Source organism: Diachasma alloeum, unplaced genomic scaffold (assembly GCF_001412515.2).
Source record: "Diachasma alloeum isolate Michigan unplaced genomic scaffold, Dall2.0 Dall_scaffold_00353, whole genome shotgun sequence".
In the NCBI taxonomy this organism is placed as follows: domain Eukaryota; kingdom Metazoa; phylum Arthropoda; class Insecta; order Hymenoptera; family Braconidae; genus Diachasma; species Diachasma alloeum.
This window is the reverse complement of record NW_021680492.1, coordinates 804,492-828,427: the sequence shown is the minus strand read 5'-3', so window position 1 is coordinate 828,427 and position 23,936 is coordinate 804,492. Positions and strand designations below refer to the sequence as shown.

General features: G+C 39.4%; 1 protein-coding gene across 2 annotated transcripts in view; it reads right to left on the bottom strand.

The window, feature by feature from the left end:
* The window catches only part of LOC107040991 (zinc transporter ZIP11), a 43,972-nt gene that overhangs the window by 11,253 nt on the left and 8,783 nt on the right, over window positions 1-23,936 (bottom strand). Inside the window, exons 3-5 of one of the 2 annotated variants that reach the window (XM_015261334.2) lie at window positions 22,728-23,097; window positions 20,688-20,839; window positions 20,530-20,615 (exon numbers count right to left, since the gene is read on the bottom strand). In XM_015261334.2, coding sequence (XP_015116820.1) covers window positions 20,530-20,615; window positions 20,688-20,839; window positions 22,728-23,097 — 608 coding nt within the window. The remainder of the gene's footprint in view (window positions 1-20,529; window positions 20,616-20,687; window positions 20,840-22,727; window positions 23,098-23,936) is intronic. The other variant, XM_015261335.2, reaches the window with a different exon arrangement.

Genomic DNA, 23,936 nt, shown 5'->3' with positions numbered 1-23,936 from the left:
GGTGAACGTTGATTCCAACTATTTAAGCGACGGGCTATTCAGAACTATCAAAAGTATGTGGAAAAAGTGAAAAATGAAAAAAAAAATTTTTCACCGGAGGCCAAAGTGTCGGATCTTGGATTTTTCCGGGGGGAAAGTCGGTCCAAGGGTCACGAGGGTCGAAGTGTCAGATCTTGGATTTTTCACCAAAATCGAAATTTTTAGCCGGGTGAACGTTGATTCCAACTATTTAAGCGACGGGCTAGTCAGAACTATCAAAAGTATATGGAAAAAGTGAAAACTGAAAAAAAAAATTTTTTCACCGGGGGCCACAGGGTCAGATTTTCGGTTTTTACTTGGAACAAGGGTCAGATTTGTTAACACTTTCATTTTTGATTTGGATAATGCATGCAAGCGGAGGGACAAGAGTGGCTAGAATAGATTCTGCAACCTTCTCCCCTTGTTGGGTAAAAATGTCAAGCCTCCACATACATGCATCTCCCCTCCACCCTCTCGTGAAATGTCGATTTTCGAGATTAAAAAAAAAAACAATAATTGCATTTTTTATTTCAATAACGCATGAGTAAACAGGGATATGAACGCAGATTTAATATAGGCCCATAGAATTACGGGGATCGGCAAGGATTTGGAAAGTCTGAATACAAGCCCTGCTTACACCTAACAAGTGCTGAAATGGGACATAACCAGAGGTAGAAAGGTCTCGGAAGCACTTGGGAAGAGGCTTCCCAAGACCGATCCAGTTCTGAACGGAAAGACCTAAGTAGAACTTGTCAGGTCCAATTATTCGACTCGGGATCCGTTTGCAGTCTGAGCCGAAGGCGAGGGTTGTAATCATATGAGCTAGAAACGTTTTGTTAGGCCGTGTGACGAACAATATTTATTGTCATAACGGCTGTAGGCAGTGATGCACTGTACGGCCGGAATGACAAAACCTAAAATTTTTAAGGATTCTGTGTTGGCACACACTGCAGCCATAATTTCCACCAATTGCCATTTTTTCTAGGGTTGCCAGATTTTGGCGATTTATAGCCAAAATCTGTACAATTTTAAATGGGTCACGATCTGGTAACACTGATTTTTTCAGTTTTTACATCTCAGAAAATCGTTGTCGGCAAAAAATTTTCCAAGTCCAGGCATTCAGGATTTTTCCAAAAGTACCATAAATTGAAATATTTCGAAGTCCAATGACTGAAAATATTTTCAAATCTATCAAGAACATGTAAGAATTTCGACGAACGGTAAATGCATTTCGGTCGGTATTTGGCCTATTCACCTCTTCTCACTGAGCAGACCAAAGTAGGTCAAAAACCGTCCAAGATAGTCCAAGATCTCTGGAAAAATCCGGCCAAAAACCGAACAAATTATTTCTCCCCGGCATGTCCAAGGACTTTCCTACGCCATTATGCCCTTCCAAGTTTGAGCCTGAGTTTGTTCAATCGACACTAACATTGCGTCCCTGTCGAATCGCATCACTGCACGCTACCGAACGATTCAGCATCATCAACGAGAAATACCACACGTTCTTAGCCACCAGACTTCAACACTGGTAGTCATTGGGAGGAAGAAAAACCGAATGATAGAGAGGGTTTGCCTCCGTCGCATTTTACCGTAATCCATCTTCATCTCAAGCAGTGGATGCTGCCAGGTAAACTGCAGGTGACTAAGTCTGGAGAATCCTGTTTGTAAAAGCCGACGTGGATGTGTTCCTCAAGAGCCGAAGAAGTCCTCGACTTTATGTAGACCGAAGAAATGAAGATGAAGTTGCCTCGCAATGGCTAACTATATCTTATGCTAATGAAAAAAAAAAAGAAATAATAATAGTGACTGGAGCTCACCGGGATTCATTTAAATTCCACGGTTTAGAGTGGTAAGAGGTAAGAAAAGAAGGAAATAATTTTTCCTAGATCGTTATTCTGAAATAACGGAAATACCACATGGTTATAATCTATGAACTTGTGATACATCATACTCGAGTGAATAAGTCTAGGATGGGTTATCCCTCGTGGGCCTCCTCATGAACAGGCAGCCGTATTTGTGCACAAAAGTCCTGTATATCTCCTCCATCGTGGAGCGTGATCTATGGGCAAAGTAATAGGCAGGATCATGGTACAAAGCAGAACTTTGTAAGTGCCGTGAGGTGAGGTGGAGAGAGGGGAAAGGAGAACCTTGCTCAAAGGTGAGTAGCAGCGCGCGGCGCAATCAAGTAGCGAGTGATAAAGAAAGAGAGAGGAAGATGACGAGAAGGAGGCACAATAAAATGCGACAGAGCGATGAGGGTGGAAGGGGGTGGGAAGAGAGGCAGGAGAAGGTCTACAAGCAGGTGAATGAACGAGGCGCGATCGCATATACTCTGTCGAGCGAGTCCTCTTGGAAATCCGGCGTTATAGCATACCTCTGGAATGCACCCACCAGCGTGTCCCAGGTAAATAGAAAACAGTTTGTATTATGAGAATGATAGAGGAGAGAAGAAAAGGAGAATAAAGATGGAGATATTGCATCGTAGTGCATCGGAGTTTGAGTGATTTGGGGGAGTTATAAAATCCCAGTGAGGGTGGAGAACACACTCAAGTGTCGAAGCTGGTGTCATCACGGGTTTTACGAAGGAATCGTACACGATTCATAAAATCATTCAGCCGCGACAATGTTACTCACGATGATCCTTTGAGTTGAGACTTCAGTGGATGATGCCTGTTCTCTGTGTATGAAACCAATGTGTAGTTGAAAAGAATGTTCACCGTTTGAAACGATCGTTCGCGCCATGGCTTGAATGAATGACCTGACGAGATCGCATTCCACGGAGAGTTGAAAGAGATAGAAGGGGACAGAGAAGGAGAGGAAAGAGAAGAGAGACAAGCAGCAAACTCAATATTATCCGCGTCTTTCTCCCTTCCACCCACTCCCAATCGTTCTCCAGTCACTTCTCAGCTTGTTATACTTGTATCAACTTATCGGCCCACTATTCCTGACAATGGATAAACACCTGATGTGACTTCAGGCAACTTCGAGTATACGGGTGATTGAGTGAATGCTGTACATCACCATTGGTAATAGCATGGCTGAATGTACACTTCATAAGGCTGTGGTGATCAATGGTATGCCATCGAGCTACGCATTTCCGCGGGATGTCACAGAGTCTGTCGTCTTATCTGACGTACATAGGCGGATGTACAGTTAACCAGAAGACGCATCTTGTTCAGCTCCCGGGCGAGGTCACACTGATTCCAGGAACAACTTCTTCATTAGCTTCCTGTTCCTAGGGTCGTAGCGGAATTTTCCAACTGTTTATAGCTCGCCCCCTCGCTTCATTGGAATGACGACGATCTAATCAAATTTAAAGACTACAACGATGGCCTTGCCAGCTGTTCACTTACACAAATTCAGTTAATTTGGATAATGAGATATACTGATTTCTTCCCTCTCCAATCTTTCTGAAAGTACTCAAGCAACCAAGATAGGAGAAAACAAGCATAGCCCAACCATAGCCAGTATCCGGGAGAAAGTATAAACGTACTCATCTGAAATCGCTGAAAAATGTTTCTCACGGATCATCGAATACCTTCCACAATCATCCGTCTTTTTGTGCTGTAATGAGGAGAATCCGATTTCAACTAGTTGAATGTACAGTTGAGATATGAGAAAAGTCCATGATCAATGACTGGCAAAACCAAATTGCATTAGAAAAAATTACATCTTTTTTTATCGTAATTGTGTATTACATTAATTAATCCAAGAGTTTTCTCTTGAATTAATTGGAGCACAGATGTTCAACGGGACACTTATTTACCCTTTTATTTTGGAAAGACGTCACTATTTTCTCAGCTCTTAGGGCTAGAGGAATAATATATTGGAGTACTAAGACACAAATTTCATTTTCGACGAATGTGAAGTACTCACATTTGTTAAAAACGAAATTTATACCCGAGTGGTCTATAATATTTTATTGCATGGTGTGATATAAAATAATAAATGAGTAAATCTATGTATTTTTATGTGGTGAACTTTTATTCTACGTTAGAGAAATTTTATCCTGACGCATTATAAATTTTCCAGTCCAATAATTTTTATGTAGATAACAACGAAAATTCTAGAACGGTTGGTAAATTTTACCCTACCGGTACAGTAATTTTTACTCTACCGGCACGGTAATTTTTATTTTTATCAGGATAAAATTTCTCTAATGCAGAATAAAATTTGATCATCATATATTAATTTTTACTACATTTCGGGATAGAAATGAGGAAACGGTGACTCATGATACACTTTTATAGAACGGTAGGATAATTTTTATCAAAAATTTCTCTCCGTGTAGGTACAAACGTGTTATGTGAGAACTGTACCTATTTCTCTAACACGGGTCAGCGCCTTCATCAGACGATCTGTCGTTCTTTAACCCTAGATGGTCACCATACGCGACCCTGCGATTTTGATCACTTCCGCGGGGATTTTGCGCCCTGTCATTTAGGCTCCAGCGTTGCTGAATTCACTCTACACTGCCCGGGCGCATTTAGCGAGTTTCCGGCAACGTCGCCTAACGGACGATTTAACATGGGAAAAAATAATTCATTTGCTGGAAATAATGTTTTCTTTAGGAACTACGGCAATTATGTTGTTTTAAAAATTACTATAACCTTTTAGACACTGCAATTGAAAAAGTTAAATTTTTTAGAATTTTTCCGGTCAGCCAGTCAATGGCAATTAACGAAAAACCACGTGCTGTGGCGTTTTCCTCATATGGTGACCAGGGTTAAAAAAGATTTCACAGTGAACGCAACTCAGGGTTAGCGTAACGCTTGCAATTGTCAAAATAATCGAAAAACAGTTGAATGATTGATTCAAACAATTGCAAGTGTCGTGTTCATCGTGGAATCTCCTCAAGAAATTGGCTCATCTATCATGTTTCTAACGTTAACCCACAACTCATCGCCGGAGTAAATTGAACATAGCGGAAGGGGTCCACCAAAACTGGCGTACTCATTCATAAATTACTGAAATTTAACCTCAAGTTTCGTGGAAACCGTAAACTGAGTGCAGTGAGACCGATTGCGGCTCAATGCCCGTTTGATTGCCCTAACTTCCGGTGTTCTCTGCTGCCAATTTCCGCATCATTCCGTGCAAGATTAAAGCACCGAGTTGCTGATTCTCTTCTCAATATTCCGCTCATGATGAAATGATTTGCAATTTCGAATGTCAATGAAGTCTGAAGAATTAGCGTCCTTCGATTGACGCAGGCGTCGCGCAGTCTGACAACCAAAGATTTCTGCTACCCAAAAAACAAAATACCTACCCAAAAAAAAAATTTATCTCAAACTGGTCATATGTACATTTCGCCTTTGATATCATTCACTATTTTGTTGAGTGTGCCCAGCCTCCAGCACCGTTGGCCAGTGACTTCTCGGTTCGTACGAATGATTTCTACTGGACTTCGGTTCGCACGAAAATATATGGATGATCAAACTCCACTAAGAAGCAGAAGAAAGGGATGCTGGTACAGAGTTCCCTCAGCGTTTTCCCCACATTTTGCATTTGCTTACAGAAAAACTCTCAACATGACTTTATCATTGACCAGTACAAAGACCCTGACTTTCAACGAGCAACTCAAAGGAAAAAAACACCTTTCAAGTATTGCAATTCCAAAAACATCCTCGTGTGATACCACAAGCAAAAGCAGCGACGCTGCGAGTAGGTCCTAGGGGAGTCTTGGTACTTTTTGATACCAGTAAACTGGCAAGCGTGAGCGGTACACAGGGTTGATTTTATGGTCTCGTCGGTGTTCATGGCGTTAGCCGTGGCCGGTGGCCCCGGGACTCGAAGCTGCTCGCTACGGCGTTAGTGGAATGCGGGACGGGCAAATCGCGGTCGGTCCGCTTGCGCCTCGTTCCCATGCATTCCTTACCCCCACCCGCGTGCCATCCCCCCGCGCCCCTCTCTCCATATATTCCACACCGTCCATAGCTTCCACCGCCGACGTGGTCCTCCTCCGCATCCACCGCCCCCGACCATGCGTCTCACCAGTGTGGCTCCTCTTCGTCGAGCAGCTTCCAACTACCTTTCTCTCTCTTACCTCCTTATTTTTCCCCTTCGTCCTTTCCCCATCTCGGATGCTCGGGAATGTGCGAGGATCCCCCCCTCCCAACAGCAGCCCAGCAGCATCCAGCAGCTCTGGGTCCACACCGCCGCTGTATCTCCACAGACACTCTTTCTCCACTTTGCTTTCCTTCAGTACTGGACCTGTGCACGCTCTCTCGCTCTCTCCCTCTTTCTACCCCTCTCCTCCGCACTATACATACTGGATACTCACCTCTTTTCCTTTTCTCTCATTTTCTTCTCCTTCTGCTTCTTTATTTTGATTTTTATTATTATTGTCATTTTTTTTACTCTTTGAATCTCATTTTTTTTTATAGTTTCGGCATGGAGAGAAAAGACCGGTGCACGGAAACCCGTACACACCGTAGGTAGCCTCGTTATGCTCCCTCGGCACGATCAATTTTTCGATTTCGCACTCGAGGATCGCGGTATCCAAGCGAGCACGAGCTCTTCTCCCAAGCACCACGAGAGGCCCAATACGGGGTGAGGGAGAGGGGGAGAGGAAGGAGAGATATGTGAAGCGGCAAAGGGGGCCGATGATCTCTGGAGGAATTCGCTGTAGGGATACATCTTATGCCATTCTCGAAGGGGGTAAAAGAAGGGAGATTCTCTATGAACTGGTTTCGTTAGTATTTTCATGTTTGGGTAGGGTATCCATGAATAGAGTTGTCCCAATAACCAGATTTCTAATAATACATTGAATATTATCAGCAACAATGTAAATCCGCTGAAGTGAATGTTGAAGTCCATCAAGTTGGAGGAATGAAGATGAGAATGGTGACTTCGGGGTCATCAGCCGGCCTTGCCACCACCGTCACTCGGCGGTTATAAAATGTTGGCAAATGGCGTGAAATAGTTTTTACCCCAACGAGGAGAACATTCTATTCCATGAAATCTTGTTTTATGGGTGACTGGATGGAAGAACCAGCCTATCGAATGAGAAACAAAGAGGTCGACACAGAACCAACCACAGCAGACGACGGAGCCGTCGTCGAGGGACATAACGGCACGGGGCCCGTTCGTCTGTTCCGAGTAAGATACGCAGCGCGCATGCGTAATGCTGCCACATTCCAGGCATCGCTCTTGTCGTTGCAATCCAGCCTGGTGTACAACGTGAATCCCTATGAAGAAACTCACTGTTCATTTGGGTACATCTTCGTTTTCATCACTATCTCCGTGGTCGTCATCATTGTCACGACAATGTCTAAGAATTCTCAAGGATTCCATCTATCGCAGTGACTCTGCTGTTCAGCCCGCTGTATTTGTATTTTTACCGATCATCTTCGTCTTACGAAGTGAAGAAGCATCTGGCGTATGAAACCATTAACCACGGATAATGAGAAAATGAAATGATCAATGAGTTCATGGAATACGTGCGTATCTCCTCTTGTACTCAAGAGAGCGGTTGGTAAAGTGCACGATCATTTGACTTTCCAAGGATACGTCAAAGAGGTTTTACTGACAAGTAACCAGTATTAGAATCAAGTAAGTCTTAACTGATCAGGTTTAGAAAAGGGTACCTTCCAGCATGGCTGGATCAGCTATGTTGATCGTCCTTCCGTGATTGCCTTCGAGTTGATTGTGTGTCGAGTGGAGGAGCCTCGTCGTCAATGTACTCAGTATGAACTGGATATCTAGAGAAACAGAGGAGAAGAGCAAGGAGGAGACAGAGAACACATAGCGCAATAAAAAGAAAAAGTTACCACAAGAAAACGTAGAAAGGGGTAGGGGCAGTAAGTGCGAAATACGAGACGAGAAAAGTATCGGCGTGGAATGTCACAAGCTTAGAGAACGTCTCGCGGGTCCAGTTCTCAGAACTCAACTCCGGGAATGGCCTCTCTTGCTTGAATGATTATAAAGTGCACGGGGCGAAACACGGCGAAGATGTTTATCGTTGTAATCATGCTTCGTGGAATAATGAGGCAATCGGAAGCAAACACACTGCCAGTACCAAGTAAAACTCTCTCAGTCTTGTACAGTGTTTGAGTAAAGGAGTCGCCAATGCACATAAGCACACTTCATGGGTTTCAGAGTAAGTCGCGAGATCAAACACTGCAGTGAAAGAATGAGCCATGAACGAAATGAATTCAGAGGCTGTTGATATGACAGTGGATATTTTAACTGGAAGATTTCGTGGATCTTCTACAAATGAAGAACCACGCGGAGACATTCGAATGGAACTTGAATCACTCCAAATTTCGATGCGGTGGCCACTCGAGTCGGAAAATTTGGTCTTAGATCAAATTAGTGACTTGATCGGTTCTTCGAACTGAGTATGCAACTTTTAGGCCAAAACCTAATTGATCTGAAGGCTTTTCCTACGTCGATTCGTATTTGGCCTCGTTTAATCGTTCATTTGATCGGTTTTTAACCTAAAGTTAGATAATGTGTAAAAGATTTTATTTATAAGTAAACAAATTATTCATCAGTGAAGGCTAACAGAGGAGGATACAATCGTATACTTGAAGATGAAAACTAGCATTTTCAAGAATTCTGTGCTAGCACAAACTGCTGTTTTGATGTCCAATAATTGGCGAATTGTAGATTGGTACAAATTTTTTGATTTTTCCTGAAAAACCTGACGACTTCGTTTGTGTGCAGGGAACCTTGAGGGAATTACTCGATTAATTTTAAAGCTCGAGTAGTATTCGGGAGGGAATTTTCCCATCCAAATGTCGGCAAAAAGAATTGCATTATGAGACAAAATCCATTTGACAGTTCCATCCAGGGGTTCACTCGACCACAGAATCTTTTGTTTTCCACAAATATAGTCAACATGAAAAATTACCAGTTGAATTATCAAAAATTATTAGCTAAATACCGTGTTGACTATATGAAATAACAGTCGAATAGTGCAATTCTATTGGCTGACATTTGGATGAGGAAAATTCCCAGTGTAATTATCAAAAATTATCAGTTGAATACCGTGTCGACTATATAAAATAACAGTCGCATAGTAATTCTATTGGCGGAAATTTGGGTAGGAAAAATTCTCAATCAAAATCTTCAGTCTTACTCCCTGGGAGCGTTACTGAGATGAAAAAGCCTGGGATTCTCAAACGATTCGTCCAAAACACAAAATCCCCTTGGAATAATCTCAACTCATTGGTATAGACCCATAGGCACCGCACAGAGGAGAACCTCCAGCAAACATACATGCGGAGGAGAGTCCGTTGCGGTGCATTCCTCGGGACATTGCTCTCGGCTTATCGATTCCCTTCTCTTTCCTGACATTTTCGAGCCAACCCACCGCCAGGATCCGCCAGTTTGAGAGACAACATTAACGCGGATTTTTCATTCGCGTCTCAACTTTATCTCATTCTTTCATTTTAACTTTTTCAAGTGGATATTTGCCTCGGCATTACCCCTACAGCTGGGTTCTTGCATTCCAGGGCGTACTTCCTCCCCCCCCCCGCCGTTTGGCTCTCTCTCTGACGCTCCATCTTGCCTCCCCCTGATTTTCTCCGCTTTCAAGACTTCTTTCTGAGTACTTTGAATTGGGACCATCATCCTTTCACTTCGAGCAAATTGTAAAAATGAATTTCAATGTAATGATTATTCACCTGGTATCTAGCCGAAAGCAGTGAGCCTAAAGGCAATTTACGTCATTCATGATAAAACTTCAATGAACTGCTAAATCTGGAGGATGGAGAAGAAGAAAGACGAAGGGGAAACAATGGAATTGACACGAGGGGAAAAACTGCCGAACGGAAAATAGGGTAACAAACAGAAAAGAGTCGTGGGAGATTGGAAGTGAGAAATACCGAAATAAGCTCGTCGACCCAGAGAGAAGTAGGAGAAAATGAGAATGAAGAATTCAAGTTCCAAGGAAGGAAAGGGGCAGAGAGAATGGAGAAGTCCGGTTGGCTCTGGAGTCTGGAGTTGTACACCGGCCCTGTCGGTATATAATAAGGCAGATGAGGGGGATAGCGCTGAAATGAGATGGTTTCGTCGGCAGCTTTGTCCGGCGCCATGTTTAACATAGCACCACCTCATCTACGTGCCACACCGTGGTACAACTGTGGAGGGAGCCCATGGGGTCTCCACCCGAGTTGGTTTTTTTTCTCTCTCTTTCTCTCTTTTTGTATACACTCACCTCTGCCGCCTCTCATTCTCTCTTTCTCCACCTCAAAACTCCTCACCTTTTATTTTCCTTCTTCTCTCACCGTTTCACTCTTTGGGGTCTGCTTTGGATCTTGGCTTGCCTGTGGGTTCAGCTTATACAAATCGGATCCTCGCACCCTTTGTGATCGAAGTCTCGGCGAAAAATGTTCTCACCGCTATGCGCTGAAAGTTTAAACGCCAATACCACCCAATACCTGCGCTAAAATCTCCACTTCCTTTGGCATGATCCCTGTCCGTGCACAGGGAAAAAGCAGTTTTGATTTGCAGAGATATTTCACTAATTTTCAGGAATGCATTTTCAATTACTTGGAATTTGCAATTGTTTAATTCAGTGGTTTTATTATCAATTTTCAGCGGCATTGTAACTAATTTTCAAGGATATCGTTACTAATTTTCAGAGTAATGTCACCGATCTTCTGAAAGCTTTCCCGATTTTTGGAAATTTATAACCAAATTTTAATGAGAATTTTCCGGGACTGGATTTTAACCAATCACAGCGCAGTATTCGAGGTCACGATACTCTTTTGTTATCAAATTTTTTCGGAAATTGCACACTAGCTTCTGGAAATTGCATCTGATAATTGCATAGTAGCTCTCCATTTATTTCTAATCAATTGGATGTTTTGCTGGAAGAAGCCCTCGAATACTGCGTTCCGCTTGGCCAAAATCCAGTCCCGGACAATTCTCCACCGAATACCCCTCGATCTTCAAAATTAATCGCAATATTTCCCTCAAGCTTCTCTGCAAACAAGCAAAACTTGACACCTTCATTTTTGAAGGTCTGGGGGTATTACAACTGATAAAAATCACTGATGATCAGGATCATTCTAGACGGTATCCAGTATCACCAATAATTGGTGATCAGAGATAGCCAAATTTGTAATATTTTATTACGATTAAATATTGTAGCCATCAATTAGATAACATCAGTCTTGAAATTTTTTGAGTAGTTGAATATCATCAATTCAAATATTCAAATTTTCAACTATTTCATCATCGAATAATCGAGTTAGGACGATTTATGATTACTTGTGTAATCGAAAATCCCCTTTCAAGAAATTTTAATTATTCATTTAGTAGTAAATTTACAGTTTCATATTAACAATTTTTAAATATATCATTATTCGTAAAAGATCCCATTATTAATATTATATTATTTGAAAAATTGAATCAACATATTTTAAACCTTCAATAATGTAAGGGTCAAATCCTTGTAATATTACAGAAATTTAATATTGATGGGGATCCCTGTTGGTGATAGATTGCTGAAAATCAGTGATATGTCCCAGGAAATCGGTGACATATTCACGAACGTCAGTGACATATTCCTGGAAATCAAAACTTTTCTTTTCCGTCTGGAAGGGAAAAAATATCAAGGGCAATAATAAAATCTCTTTGACATTTTTTACTAAATAACATCAGATCAAGTGAAGTGTAACAATATGGTGGCATCCATTGATTCGATCTAGACTGAAAAGAGTTTTGACTCTCGAATGCACTATGATGGCTAAGGAATGGTGCGAGAACCCCCCCAGGGGGTGAGAGGAATATACAACGTTATCGCCTTTCGTCTCGCCGACGATGGTGGCACGAAGGCACAGGTAGACCAGCCACCAGAGAAAGAGAGAGGAGCTAAAAGGGATAAAAAAACCATACTCCAAGAATATATAAAGAATAAACAAGAATAATGCGAAAAAAAGGAGGACACGAACGGGGCAAAAGGCGAGCGGAATGTAAAAGAAACGCAGACCCAGATTGTGTGAAAAATCCGCATAGCTACGAGTGACTCAGTACCAGCTCTCCTTGAGCATTTTACTTGGAGTGCACTGAGCCGAGTACACACCATCCTCTCCGTTCATTCTCGTCCTATCTTGGCCTCTCGCTTCCTTTCCACCGGAGCTGAAATCCAACCCACACTGGCACCAAAGGAAAAAAAAATCAAGTGTCTGTGTTAGTATACGCAGCTTCTACTCAACTTGGAAAGGGGGGCCCTTACCTCTCGGCACTTGGCAATTGCCACCCTAGAAAACCTATTAAATGTTCATTCATGATTTCTTTCCCGAGATTGAAAGAACTCTACCCACCGGAACCTTCGCAGCAATCTGGCCTCAGTGTACAGGCCCCGTTTCCTTGGAAAGGACACGAGCTCTGTGCGGTCATTACACTTGCTGGATGTTTGACATTGCGCAACTACTAAATAATCCAGTGATTGCAGACCTGTCGAATGTCCATTGGTATTCAGATATTCCGCAATATCTACACTATTACACGGTTTATTGATTCTCAAACGGCCTGAGTGAGGTTTTACAGACAAGGTGGAAAATTTTATCTCATTTTCAAGAGACACTGACGTTATTCATAGTTTTATTATTTTAACGCTACGAAAGACAAATTAATTCAGTCACGTTCGTAATTATCTCAAGAATCTTCATAAAATGCTAGGCAGCGATAAATAGAGCATAACAGCAAATCGCAGTTTCTGAATTCTGATGGTCTCAAGGAGAGATGTGGAATGACCGTCATTTTCCCTTTCGGTCAGGTCAGACGTAAATGACCGGGTTCTGATCGTTTTCTGATCTTGACCGAATTTTATATGCAAAATGACGTTATTTTTATTTCGGTAATTTTTTGGGTGATTTTTTAAGGGTTCGATCGAAAAACTTGTTAATACAGTTGAACTATTATATTCTATTATTCTATTTATTAATTATTATCAACGGCGCCATTCTGAATGATACAATGTTTGAACAAAAATCAAATTTCATGGGCAGTTGACTAGTAATTTTTAGGACAGTGAATGCAATTTAAGGGGAAAGAAAATCATGAAATTTCAGATTTCACGGATAGTTCAATAAAATACCAAAATTTTGGGAAGCATGAAAACATGAATATTCAGTGCCAAATTATTCTTAACTTTTAAATAATTGTTAATAGGAATTTTCCGGTTTTCTATTAATTTTCAGGGAATAATTGAACTAAAATTTACAGTTTTCATTGATTTTTCCCTGAAATTTAGACTTTTCAACGAAGAAATTCCTTGAAATTTCAATGAAACTTAAATGTGATGAAAATTTCGGAAAAGTGTACTGAAAATTTCAGTTACAAATTTTAAAAGTGTCGAAATCGCTGGACTAGTACTCAAAAATTAAGGGTCATCTACATAGATGGAAATTAACGATCAAAATTGATTCGGTCATTTCATACTTATGACCAATAGTCATTTCTTTTTCTGATTATATGGTCAGATTCTCGGCGCAGTAATTACCGGTGATGACGGTAGTCATTGATGTTCATACTTGTCACTCACATCTTTAGTCTCAAGTGAGAAACTGTTGAAAAATTTCGTCTGAATTTTCCGTGCCAAATCCTGGAAATTTTTTTAATGTTTAATTTCCACTAAAATTTCAGGAAATATTGCCAGTAAAAAATAAAAAATTCCATTGATTTTCTGTTCGAATGATCCGGAAATCAATAAAATACTTAATTTTTCAGTTCAATTAATATTATTATTCTGTAAAAATGCAGAAAAATTAGGAAAATGCAGGGAAAAATTGAAAATTCATGTCATTTTGTTTCTGGATATTCATGTTCCATTGAAAATTCAATGAAGTTGTGAATTTTCCATCTCACTCCCACTGAAAACTCATGAATTTCTTTGAATTCTACCTAAAACTTGAAATTCCATAACCATTTTTTCCCTAAATCTGGTTCAATGTCACTCTCATGAGAATTACTATCATATTTTCCATGGAATTTCAAAAAATTCCTAACAGTGAGCGACAAAGAGTACCTTTAGAGGAGTCCACTAAAAAATCCAGCATCGAGGTATGCTGTATTTTCAGACGTAAATGGAATTATTAATTAATAGCATTCTTACCACATTGCGCAAGGGACCTGAATTCATATTTCTCCACTGATTACATCAACACTCAAGTTTTTTTTCACACTGAGCACCTAACAGTTCCATTTCGATTAATGGAATTGACTCACATAAATAAAACTCTCGACAAACTTTGCAATCGACGAGAACAAGTGAGTCACAAAAATCATTCTCAGAAAATATCATTCACAACAATTACGAATGAAAAGTAACAACGTGGAATATGTTGAAAAATAAATCTATAACTTTTCCCTCTTGTTCACCTCGTTTTCGTGATTCATAGGATTGCTACGTAATTTGCATAGAGATGATGATCGTAGTGATCACATGCCGGTATACATAAATGCAGCAATTCCAGGAATACTCGATGTATGCATTTAACGCTTTGATTCTTTTGGTTATAGGTGTCCTTTGGTGAACTGCAGAATGTCGAGACAAGGCTTATAGGCACCCTATAGTGCATAAGTGTGTTTCCAACCAGGAGTTTGACAGAGACAGAGCCATAAGAGGGAGAGAGGAAGAAGAAGAAACTCGAGACATACGTGCAAACATTCAAGTGTCATCCTATATACGAGCGTATGCCTCAGGAACGTACTTTGTACGCAAGATCCACACCCAACCTAAAAAAAAACTCCGAATGAGTCGAATGTCGCGTAACACACGCGGCCAACTCCTCTATCTAGAGAGGTTATCTCCTGGGGCCCCGGAACGTTCAATTTCATTCATAACTGTGAAACTTCGTTCATATTTTTAAATTATGATATTTAGTTTGAATTCTTTATCTCATTTTTATTGTAATCATACATTGGCGACTGTGAGACGTCAAAAACTTCAACTTTAGACTAGTTTATTATTTGTTATCGCCTTGGTTAGGTCGAATGGGGCAAGTTGTATGGTTTTATCGAGATCAGTGTATATACATTTTTAAAAAACCGGATGTTACATGTACTGTAACTAGCAGAGTCATTTTTCAATGGTAGACTGGTTTATGATCTATGGATTTGTATGTTTCATATAAAAGGGCCGAGAGATGCATGAAATAATATCCATTCAAGACGCGATGGTATGTGCACGTAGGAGGGAATGAGGGAGGATAATAAAGCTCATACCGGAAGTTGCGATTCGAGCGGATAAAAGTCAGCTGCTATTTATAAATTTGAAGACCAAGGGACGTCAGTTTGTCTCGAATGGTTGTAAAGTTAGGCCATAAAGCATTGGACAATCGGACATGGGGGTCTACAAATTTTGATTGTGCACGATCTGGTTCAGAAATACCGTACACTATTAGAAAATTACTCTTGAAAGTTCAAGTGAAAGAGCTTGAAATTTTTAATAACAACAAAGTTACAGGAAATTTCCGCATATTTCTTCATTGACGAATCAGTTAATTTCTTGAATATTCAAGCAATTCTCGATTTTCAGGTCCATACGGCGCTGAAAAACGTTGACAATTTTGAAAATTCAGGCAACAACTTTTTTAAATTCTCAATCTATTGAAAATTGAATTATATGTGATGTTTAATTTTCACAACAAGTTTGGAAATCCATGTTTTCATTGAAAAATCAACGATTGTTTAGCATGAAAAAACCTAATTTTCTTTAATTTTCTTGAATTTTCAAGATGAATGAGTAAATTTTGTGAACGCTTTCATTTGACATTGAATTCAAACTCACAACATCGAAAATTTAGATGACAGTAACTGAAATTTCAAGAAATTTCGAACAGAGTACTTATGATGCCATCTGCGTACGCTCCGATTGTATAGGCTCCAATTTTGGATGAGCGTATTCATTGTTGCCTTTCAATATGGCATCAAATATATATAACTAAACTGATCTAGTTAAAAATCAACGTTTCACGCCAACCGCCCACTCGGATTGAATGCCCAAAGGAAACCTCATTCTCATCTGTTTGCAATCGATATTCGTAGGCAGCAATGGCCCACACATTCTTCGCTATTTTTTCAAAAACCCGGAAAAGTGATCAACGGAACAATCCATCAAATTCCATATTTTCGATTGCATGCATCAGAGAAAAAAAACAAATCGTAGGCGAATAAATGCTGTACGATAAACTCATTCGATCCCGTAAATTATTCATATCAATGACTGCAATAGGTGGAGCGATTGGGTGCACTGGATGTTAGGTAGGCTTCAAGTATGGCGAGAAAGATTGAAGAATAAAATGAAAATGCATTCACTGAAGAGGAAAAATGGGGAAAAAGGGAAATAAAAATAAGTAAATTCTAGAGAAACGAGATCACAGCTGAAGGGGGGGGGGGGGGAAATTTTATATACATTTCACTAAGCGCACGGACCATTCAGGGCATTACGTACGATGATCGACACGTAGAACAAGTACGTGGTACCGAGAGGCGGTGCGGCCTGACAGGGTCGAGAACGCGGGCAACCAAGAGTTGGAGGGCACGGAGTGGATAGAGGGGGGAAGGAAGCAGCTGACGCGATAGACACGGACACCAGTGCTCCTTCTACTGTGTGCGTAACGGGAGAATGATAACCCGTATCATTGGCCAATGTTGCCGAGCTGGGTTAAGTCTTTCTCCCTCTTTTGTGTTTTCTTCTATCACGTATATTTTTCCCCTCCAATCATTTCTCCCGATCAGCCTTTTCCATGGCCATTTTGACGTTTATATATTCTAATGAAAATATTTCACTAAAAAAATTGGAAACATGAATCAGAGATGCGAAAAAATGACAAGGACCGATGGGAGTGTGATCGATTCTTGTAATGTGACGAAATTAATAATCAATTTACTATCTGATGGTCACATCATACTTATCTAATGGTAATATAACTTGGGATTCGTAGATAGCTCTAGGGTTTCATGGTGATAAGGCGTTTTGTGCAGGAATGCGGAATTACGTCACGTTTTAAAATCCGTCGTGTCAGAATAAAAGGACCGTTATGTGACGGTCGGTTGACGTCAATTTTTCACATGTTCTAACATCGATCATATTTTCCCCTGTTATTCCAACTAACTATAGCTAGATGTAAATTGACAGTCATGAATTTTTCAATCATAAGATTGTGTCACATTTGGTAATAATTCGTATTATCATTTACTCATTTCCATTTGAATACATTGATTGTACGTGTTTGACAATCCACTAAACGCTGGTCATCGCGCGGTCTGGGCTATCAATTTTTTCAGTAAATTTTTGGTTCCTCTCCTACTTACTCCAAAATCCTATCAAGGCGTGATCTGCAAAGAGCAGGTCGCGTTTTATTCACGGGTTTGTAAAAACGACGCTTTGATATTTCCTAATTATCAATCAAGGAAGGAATAGAGTCATTTATTCCAGGAATTTTCAAGGGCTCATCGACACTCCACTACTACACCAACGAATCCACCGAAACTCTCGAGGAGACTCGGTTTCGACGTCATTTGAATGCGCTGGAATGCCGGTTCATGGCGGTACGCATTTGAAGTGAGGTTAGGTTGAGCTGTTGCTCAACCCAACGCACTAACACACCACACAAACCGAGTGCACAGACTGAGGGTCCGTCCTCAGGTACTCAGAGGGTCCACAAAGAGCCATGATTACAGTTGAGGGCTTCATTTTGCATCGCTGCCTTCGTTATGTTATGATGTATAATTATAAATCCTATTATTCGAATGATTATCCAGCCAGTTCCAATTATTATCATTGAAATTACTATGCAAAAATGCATGATATAACGATAACCGAGGGAGGTTAATTGCCATTGGCTTCTGAATCTACAAATATAGCAGTCATATCATACCACTTGAGCAAAACCAAGCTACATAATTTAAAGTTGGTTGAAGAATTCAAGAGAATGAATTTGAAACCTGCTGTGAGACGATGGTATTCGTCTTTGCAACCCAAACTCAAACCCGAGTGGCTCCTATGGTACGCCCTAATAAAGCAGAAGGGAAGACCGCTTCCAGGAATCGCACCATCAGATATGCGTCTGTGTCTAAGGTGGCGCCAGAGGGCCAACAACGGACGAAACGATTACTACAGGATAGACCCTTCACGCCACTAAACAACTGTTTTTAATGCTGAAAAATTTCGGCGTTCAACTAATTTCAGGCACATTTCAGGGCCCAAAGGGTTTTGAAATTGAAGGTGATTTGCTGGTGCAGTAATTGTACGATTTAGTTGCTGTCGACGAGGCTTTTCAACTATTAAGACTATTAGTTAATAGCTAACGAACGATGTTAATAGTTACAGATATCCGAGTATCTTTTACAGTTTCGTACAGACCATACTATAGATTCAACCATTTTCAATCATCAAATTTGTTAATTAAATTGCCTGAGAAAAATTGAAAAAAAAAAACATGAATATTCAGCGTCATTCAAATTACATTTCGCACAAAATTATTATTATTTTAAACACTCGTTTATAAATAAATAATTGCTATTGTTTAAACTTGCGGAAACCTTTTTTTTAAATTCCAATATGTTAATTATATCATCAATCTTCCTCCAAAAGTAAACTTTTGTTTTTCAGATTTTTTAAATGTTTTTCAACGGTTCAATATCGACATTAAAATTCTGCCCTGCAAGGTTTGAATAATAACATTATTGTAAAATGTCCGGAAATTAGGGTCAAATGGGGCTTAAATGAAAGCTCTGATGTTCAACTACAAAAGTAGAAAGGATTTCACTGAAGAAAAAATAGCCAAAGTACTTGGATATCCTTAAGAATATAGTCTATAGTTTGGTACAGACCACACTATAGATGCAACCATTTTCAATCATCGAAATTGTCAGTTAAATTGCGTAAGAAAAATTTGAAAAAATCATGAATATTCAGCGTCATTCAAATTACATTTTGCACAAAATTATTTTTTTTTAAACACTCGTTGTTTATAAATAAATAATTGAAATTGTCTAAACTTTCGTAAATCTAATTTTTTTACGCATGAAGTACATTTCTGGTAAAATTCTGAACATGAATAAATTTGTTATGATTCCGGAAAATTCATTATTCATAAATTATTTATAGAAAATGCTCGTAAGTTTAATTTAGAATCAATTTATTTATTAATTCATTAATTAATTTAGAATTTCTGTTTTGAAAGATGAATGATATGTTCCAGATAATCATGAATGAACGCTGTGACACGTAATTCATTAATAAAGAAGAAGCCAAACTGGTCAGCTCGAAATTTCAAAATTCACAATTTGATACTTTCTAAACAAAGAAACATCAGAAGGCCGTAGACTCGACTAAAGCAAAGGCTGAAAGCCCACGTCTCGAAACAGTGTTAAATGGCGATTCGATCAAAGGAAGAAGAGTTTGAAGTACAAGCATATGGGTTAACGCGACTGAACCAGGGGTGCAATCATTTACTAAAGTTCTGAAACAATCTGAACTTGCATCCTATGTATTTTGTTTCAGAACTTTAGTAAACGAGTGTATAACGTTTGCCCGTGCTTGAGAACTAAATGCGCGCTAAAGAAAGCAAGCTCGAAAATAGGCCTAACCAAGGGACCAAGTTATGGTAGGGATGGAATGCGCGGCGCCTAGGGCTCGTTGGATTCCAGGGCTACACGTGCCCCCTGTCCCTTTCCCCTCCCGGCGCAGTTCGTGCCAATAAACTTTGCCTCTGGCCGACCACCGCTTGCGACCACCATGGAACTCATTCATGGAGACCTCCTACCACGAATCTCTTTCTCCATCGTTTTCAAATTCACCTCTGCTTTGTTGCATACTTACGACATCTTGCGGTCGGAATTTTTAAAACAAATTTTGAATGGATGTGAAAGTCAGGTATTTTGTCTTTCGTTATTGGACAACGAGAGTGTTTTGTATTCTCAAAGATGGTTATTACATTCGGAAAAAAACAAAAGAATAAATAAAAAAAGACCCTTCATAAAAATAAAAAAATTGATAAAATTCATTTCATAATCAGTAAAATAGTCAGAAAAAGTTTTTTCGTGAATTATCGTCCTTTCGTCGACTCTCAAATTTTCGATTATTTTTTTATAGGTATAATCCAACGTAGTTATCGTAAAAGGCTCGGTGATTTTCGAATTAATTTTTTCGTCACAAGAACTTTGAGAGAAATCAACCTTATCCCAGTCGATAAAGTACACCCCTACTTTATCGCTCAGTTGGACTGGAGAAATCCTTCTAATTCCAATTCGCTAGAGATCGCAAGTAATCGGAAGTACTTCTCATGATATTCGCTACGAGTGTAAATATTTGTCATAATTCTAGAAATACTCTTCAACACGTTTTTTCGTGAAATCTTTTCACTACTTCGTACGATACTCAAGATAACATCGTTATCTTGATCTAGAGAAAAAGCAAAAACAATTTTTTCGAGGAAAGTAACGATTCCATGATTCATTGGATCTGCGCATTTATTGATCTATAAATAATGAAGAATTCAATATCAGCAGCAACTGATGAACCGTAGATATTGAAATTGGGATGCTTACCTTGCACTCTCGAAGGTAGCTGCCGGGCTACTTCCCACCGCTGCAAAGCCAACGCCAACAGCCAGACCCTCTGGAATGTTGTGCACCTGAAAAATGTCAAAAATTGAATGACAACTTCGAATCGAATGGAAAATATAAAACTTCAAAAACTACTGTACCGTAATCGCCACGACTAATAACAGTATCCGCCTCCACTGATTATTTTTGGCCTCATTTCCTGGGTCCTCGTATACGATTCCTAAGTCACCCAATTCAGACCCTCTGGACAAAGATCCAGGTTGTCTTCTCCTCGTACTTTGCTCGTAAAATCCTAAAAAACATGGCAATTTCCTATTCGTAAATAATTATTATTCCCTATTCCTTATAATTCAAACCATCCACAAACTCAGAGAAATTTGCCATAAGTTGTATTCGATGATTACTCAAAATTTCGCATGCCAAACATGCTACCATTATTTCCGTCAATTTGATCCCAATGAGACAGAGTAACTTAATCAGTGACAGATGAGAAAGAATTAAAAGATACAAAATATTATAAAATTGAAGGTCTGCAGACATGCAGGAATGAATAAGATCAGTTTTTCCAGTGCAGAGTAACTCGGAGCATTGTCTTGCAGGGACAAATGTGTTTATTCTCACTATATTTATGTTATTACGTTTTTTAAATCTTCATACGCAACTCGGTGTTTTTTAAACGTCAAACTGACACAGATTTTTATATTTTCAAAATTACGTCAGAACTGAAATTTCAAGGTTTATTAGCACTTCACACTGCACCTCATAATTTTCACACGAGTGATTTAACGATTTAGTTAATTGGGTTTAATTCTCCCCACTTTATTGTGTTACGTATTTAAATCACGTCTTCATCTTTAATTATTTAAGTAGCCAAGACCGTGCCCAAGAGTTCTCTGCATTTCGTTAAAGGGGATATTCACGCCGCATACACTCTTAGGAATGCAAAAAAATCATAAATCTTCAAACGTACTACATATCATTTTTCCATAATTCATCAGGGTAAGGTATGAGATAAGCGGCTATGGGGAGACTACGATGAGTGTTAAAAGTCGTGGACAATTGGAGTGAGATTTCTCATGCATTGAAGATCGATTATATATGTCTAAAAATAATTAGTCAATAATTAGTGCAAAATGATTAATTGTTTATTGCTCGTTTGTCCCGCACACGCTTAACCCTAGTCCCGTCACCAAACGTGACCCTGCGATTGGTCACCTCTGCGGGGATTCCCCGCCGTGTTATTTAGGCTTTAACGTTGCCAAATTCACTCTACACTGCTCGGTCGCGTTTAGCGAGTTACCGGCAACGTCACATCACGGCCAATTTCATTTAACATGAGAAAAAGTAATTCATCCGTCCGAAATGATTTGTTTTCTTTAGGAATTTTGGGAAATATGTTGTTCTAAAAACGACTGTAATTTTTTATACACTTCAATTGACAAAGTCAAATTTTTTTGAATTTTTCCGGTTAGTCAGTCAATTGTAATTAAAGAAAAACGACACACGGCGGGGTTTCCCTCATAGGGTGACCTATCTAGGGTTAAAATGTTAATAATAGTCCAATTTTTGAGCTACAAAGAGTTTGTTTCAAAATTTTGGAAAAAAAATGTGTACAATAACAATTATGAATTAGTTTTTTGAATTCGACTTCTACACTACTAATTTCGTTTTATTTAATATAAAAATTTGCGCCATTCATGTAAAATAGGTAAAAAATTATCTTCAAAATATTTAAACTATATTCTCGATTCGTTCAAAACCATTTTTGGACTGTTTTTAACATTTCTCGAGTCTGCGGGGCAAACGAACAATGAATAATTATTTTTTTTGCACTCATTCTTAATTTTTAGACATACATAATCGAACTTCATGTATGAGAAATGTCATTCCAATAACCCGCGACTTTTAAAACTCATAGTAGCCTGAAAAGGGAAGCTCCCGGAATAAGCAGATAGCTTGGACAAAATAGCAATACTGTTGACATTGTTTTCAATAATTCAATTAGTTGTAGCAAGTAATGCCATAATTTTCGACTGCTTATTCGAGAGCTCATTCTAATTATTACGAGTAAAGAGGGGCGAGTGTACTTGAACGTCAGTAAACTGATCCCATTATTCAGACCTACAGAATTTATAATATTTTTTTTGACATTCCAGATATGAATATATACATGGCAATACCATCAATAGTGGTCGTGTCATAATGATTTTTGCCACTGCTTATTTGTACACCACTAATTACATTGTTATCGTCTAAATCCTCGTCACTCTTTTCATGGATTTTTCGTCTTTGTTTCGTACCAACTGATTGCATAGCTAATAGCACATTGGGGGATTGAATGCCAAGGGCTGATATCAATACATCTGTTCCATAAACAAAAGCTGCGCCAATGACAAATCCAATTCCAACTGGTATGCACGCGTATTCCCCATTAGCACCGTAAATTTTACTCTTTTGGGCCATTTCAATGGCCGGTTCCAGCAGTGACCAATAGCTCGCTGCTATCATTACACCACCTGCAAAGCCCAGGCTCACATCGAGAAGTTTTCTCTGAAAAATTGATAAACAAAAGAATTTTAGAATTCTGTTTTTGATCAATGCTCATTTGTCATAGAGGCGTACTTTAATGTAGACAAAGCATTATCTTGACGCAATGACATCCCGAGTCGAAAAATTTAGTCTTGGGTTAATTTAGGGACTTGGTCAGTTTTTGGGCTAGGTATGCAACTTTTAGGAGAAAAGCCGACGTGCTCTGGAGACTTTTTTCAGTTTTTGATCAAAAGTTAAAGAAAAGGGAAAACATTTCATCTAAATACAAATTGTTCCTCCGTAAATGGTAAAAAATGGATCTAATTGTGAACTTGAGGATGAAAAGTAGAATTTTTAAGGACGCTGTGCTGGCACAAACTGCAGTTTTTATTTTCAATAATTATCGAATTTTGCAGAGTTTTTTACATCTTAGAATATCCTTACTGGCAAAAATTTTTCCAAGTCCAAGTATTGAAAATTTTTCCAAAAGTTCCAACAAGTTAAAGTACTTCAAAATCCAATGACTAAAAGTTTGCTAAGTCTCTGGAGCACTTTGGAGAATTCGACGAACAGTAAATGCATTTTGTTCGGTATTTGACCTATTCACCTATTCGCACTGGGCAGAGAAAAGTGGTCGTAAAAACGCGTTATGGTTGCTTTTTGGCCGTCGGACGGCGGATTTTCAGGTCATCCCTAGTCAAATCAGGCCACAAACTGATTAAATTTTTCGCCTCGGGATATGGCCGTGACTATTCGCACCATTGCGTGAATCACTCCCGTACACTCCATACACTCCACGCATGCGTGAAGTTTGTGTGTTTCACGCAGCCGAATTTTCATACTGCTGTGTATTTCACGCA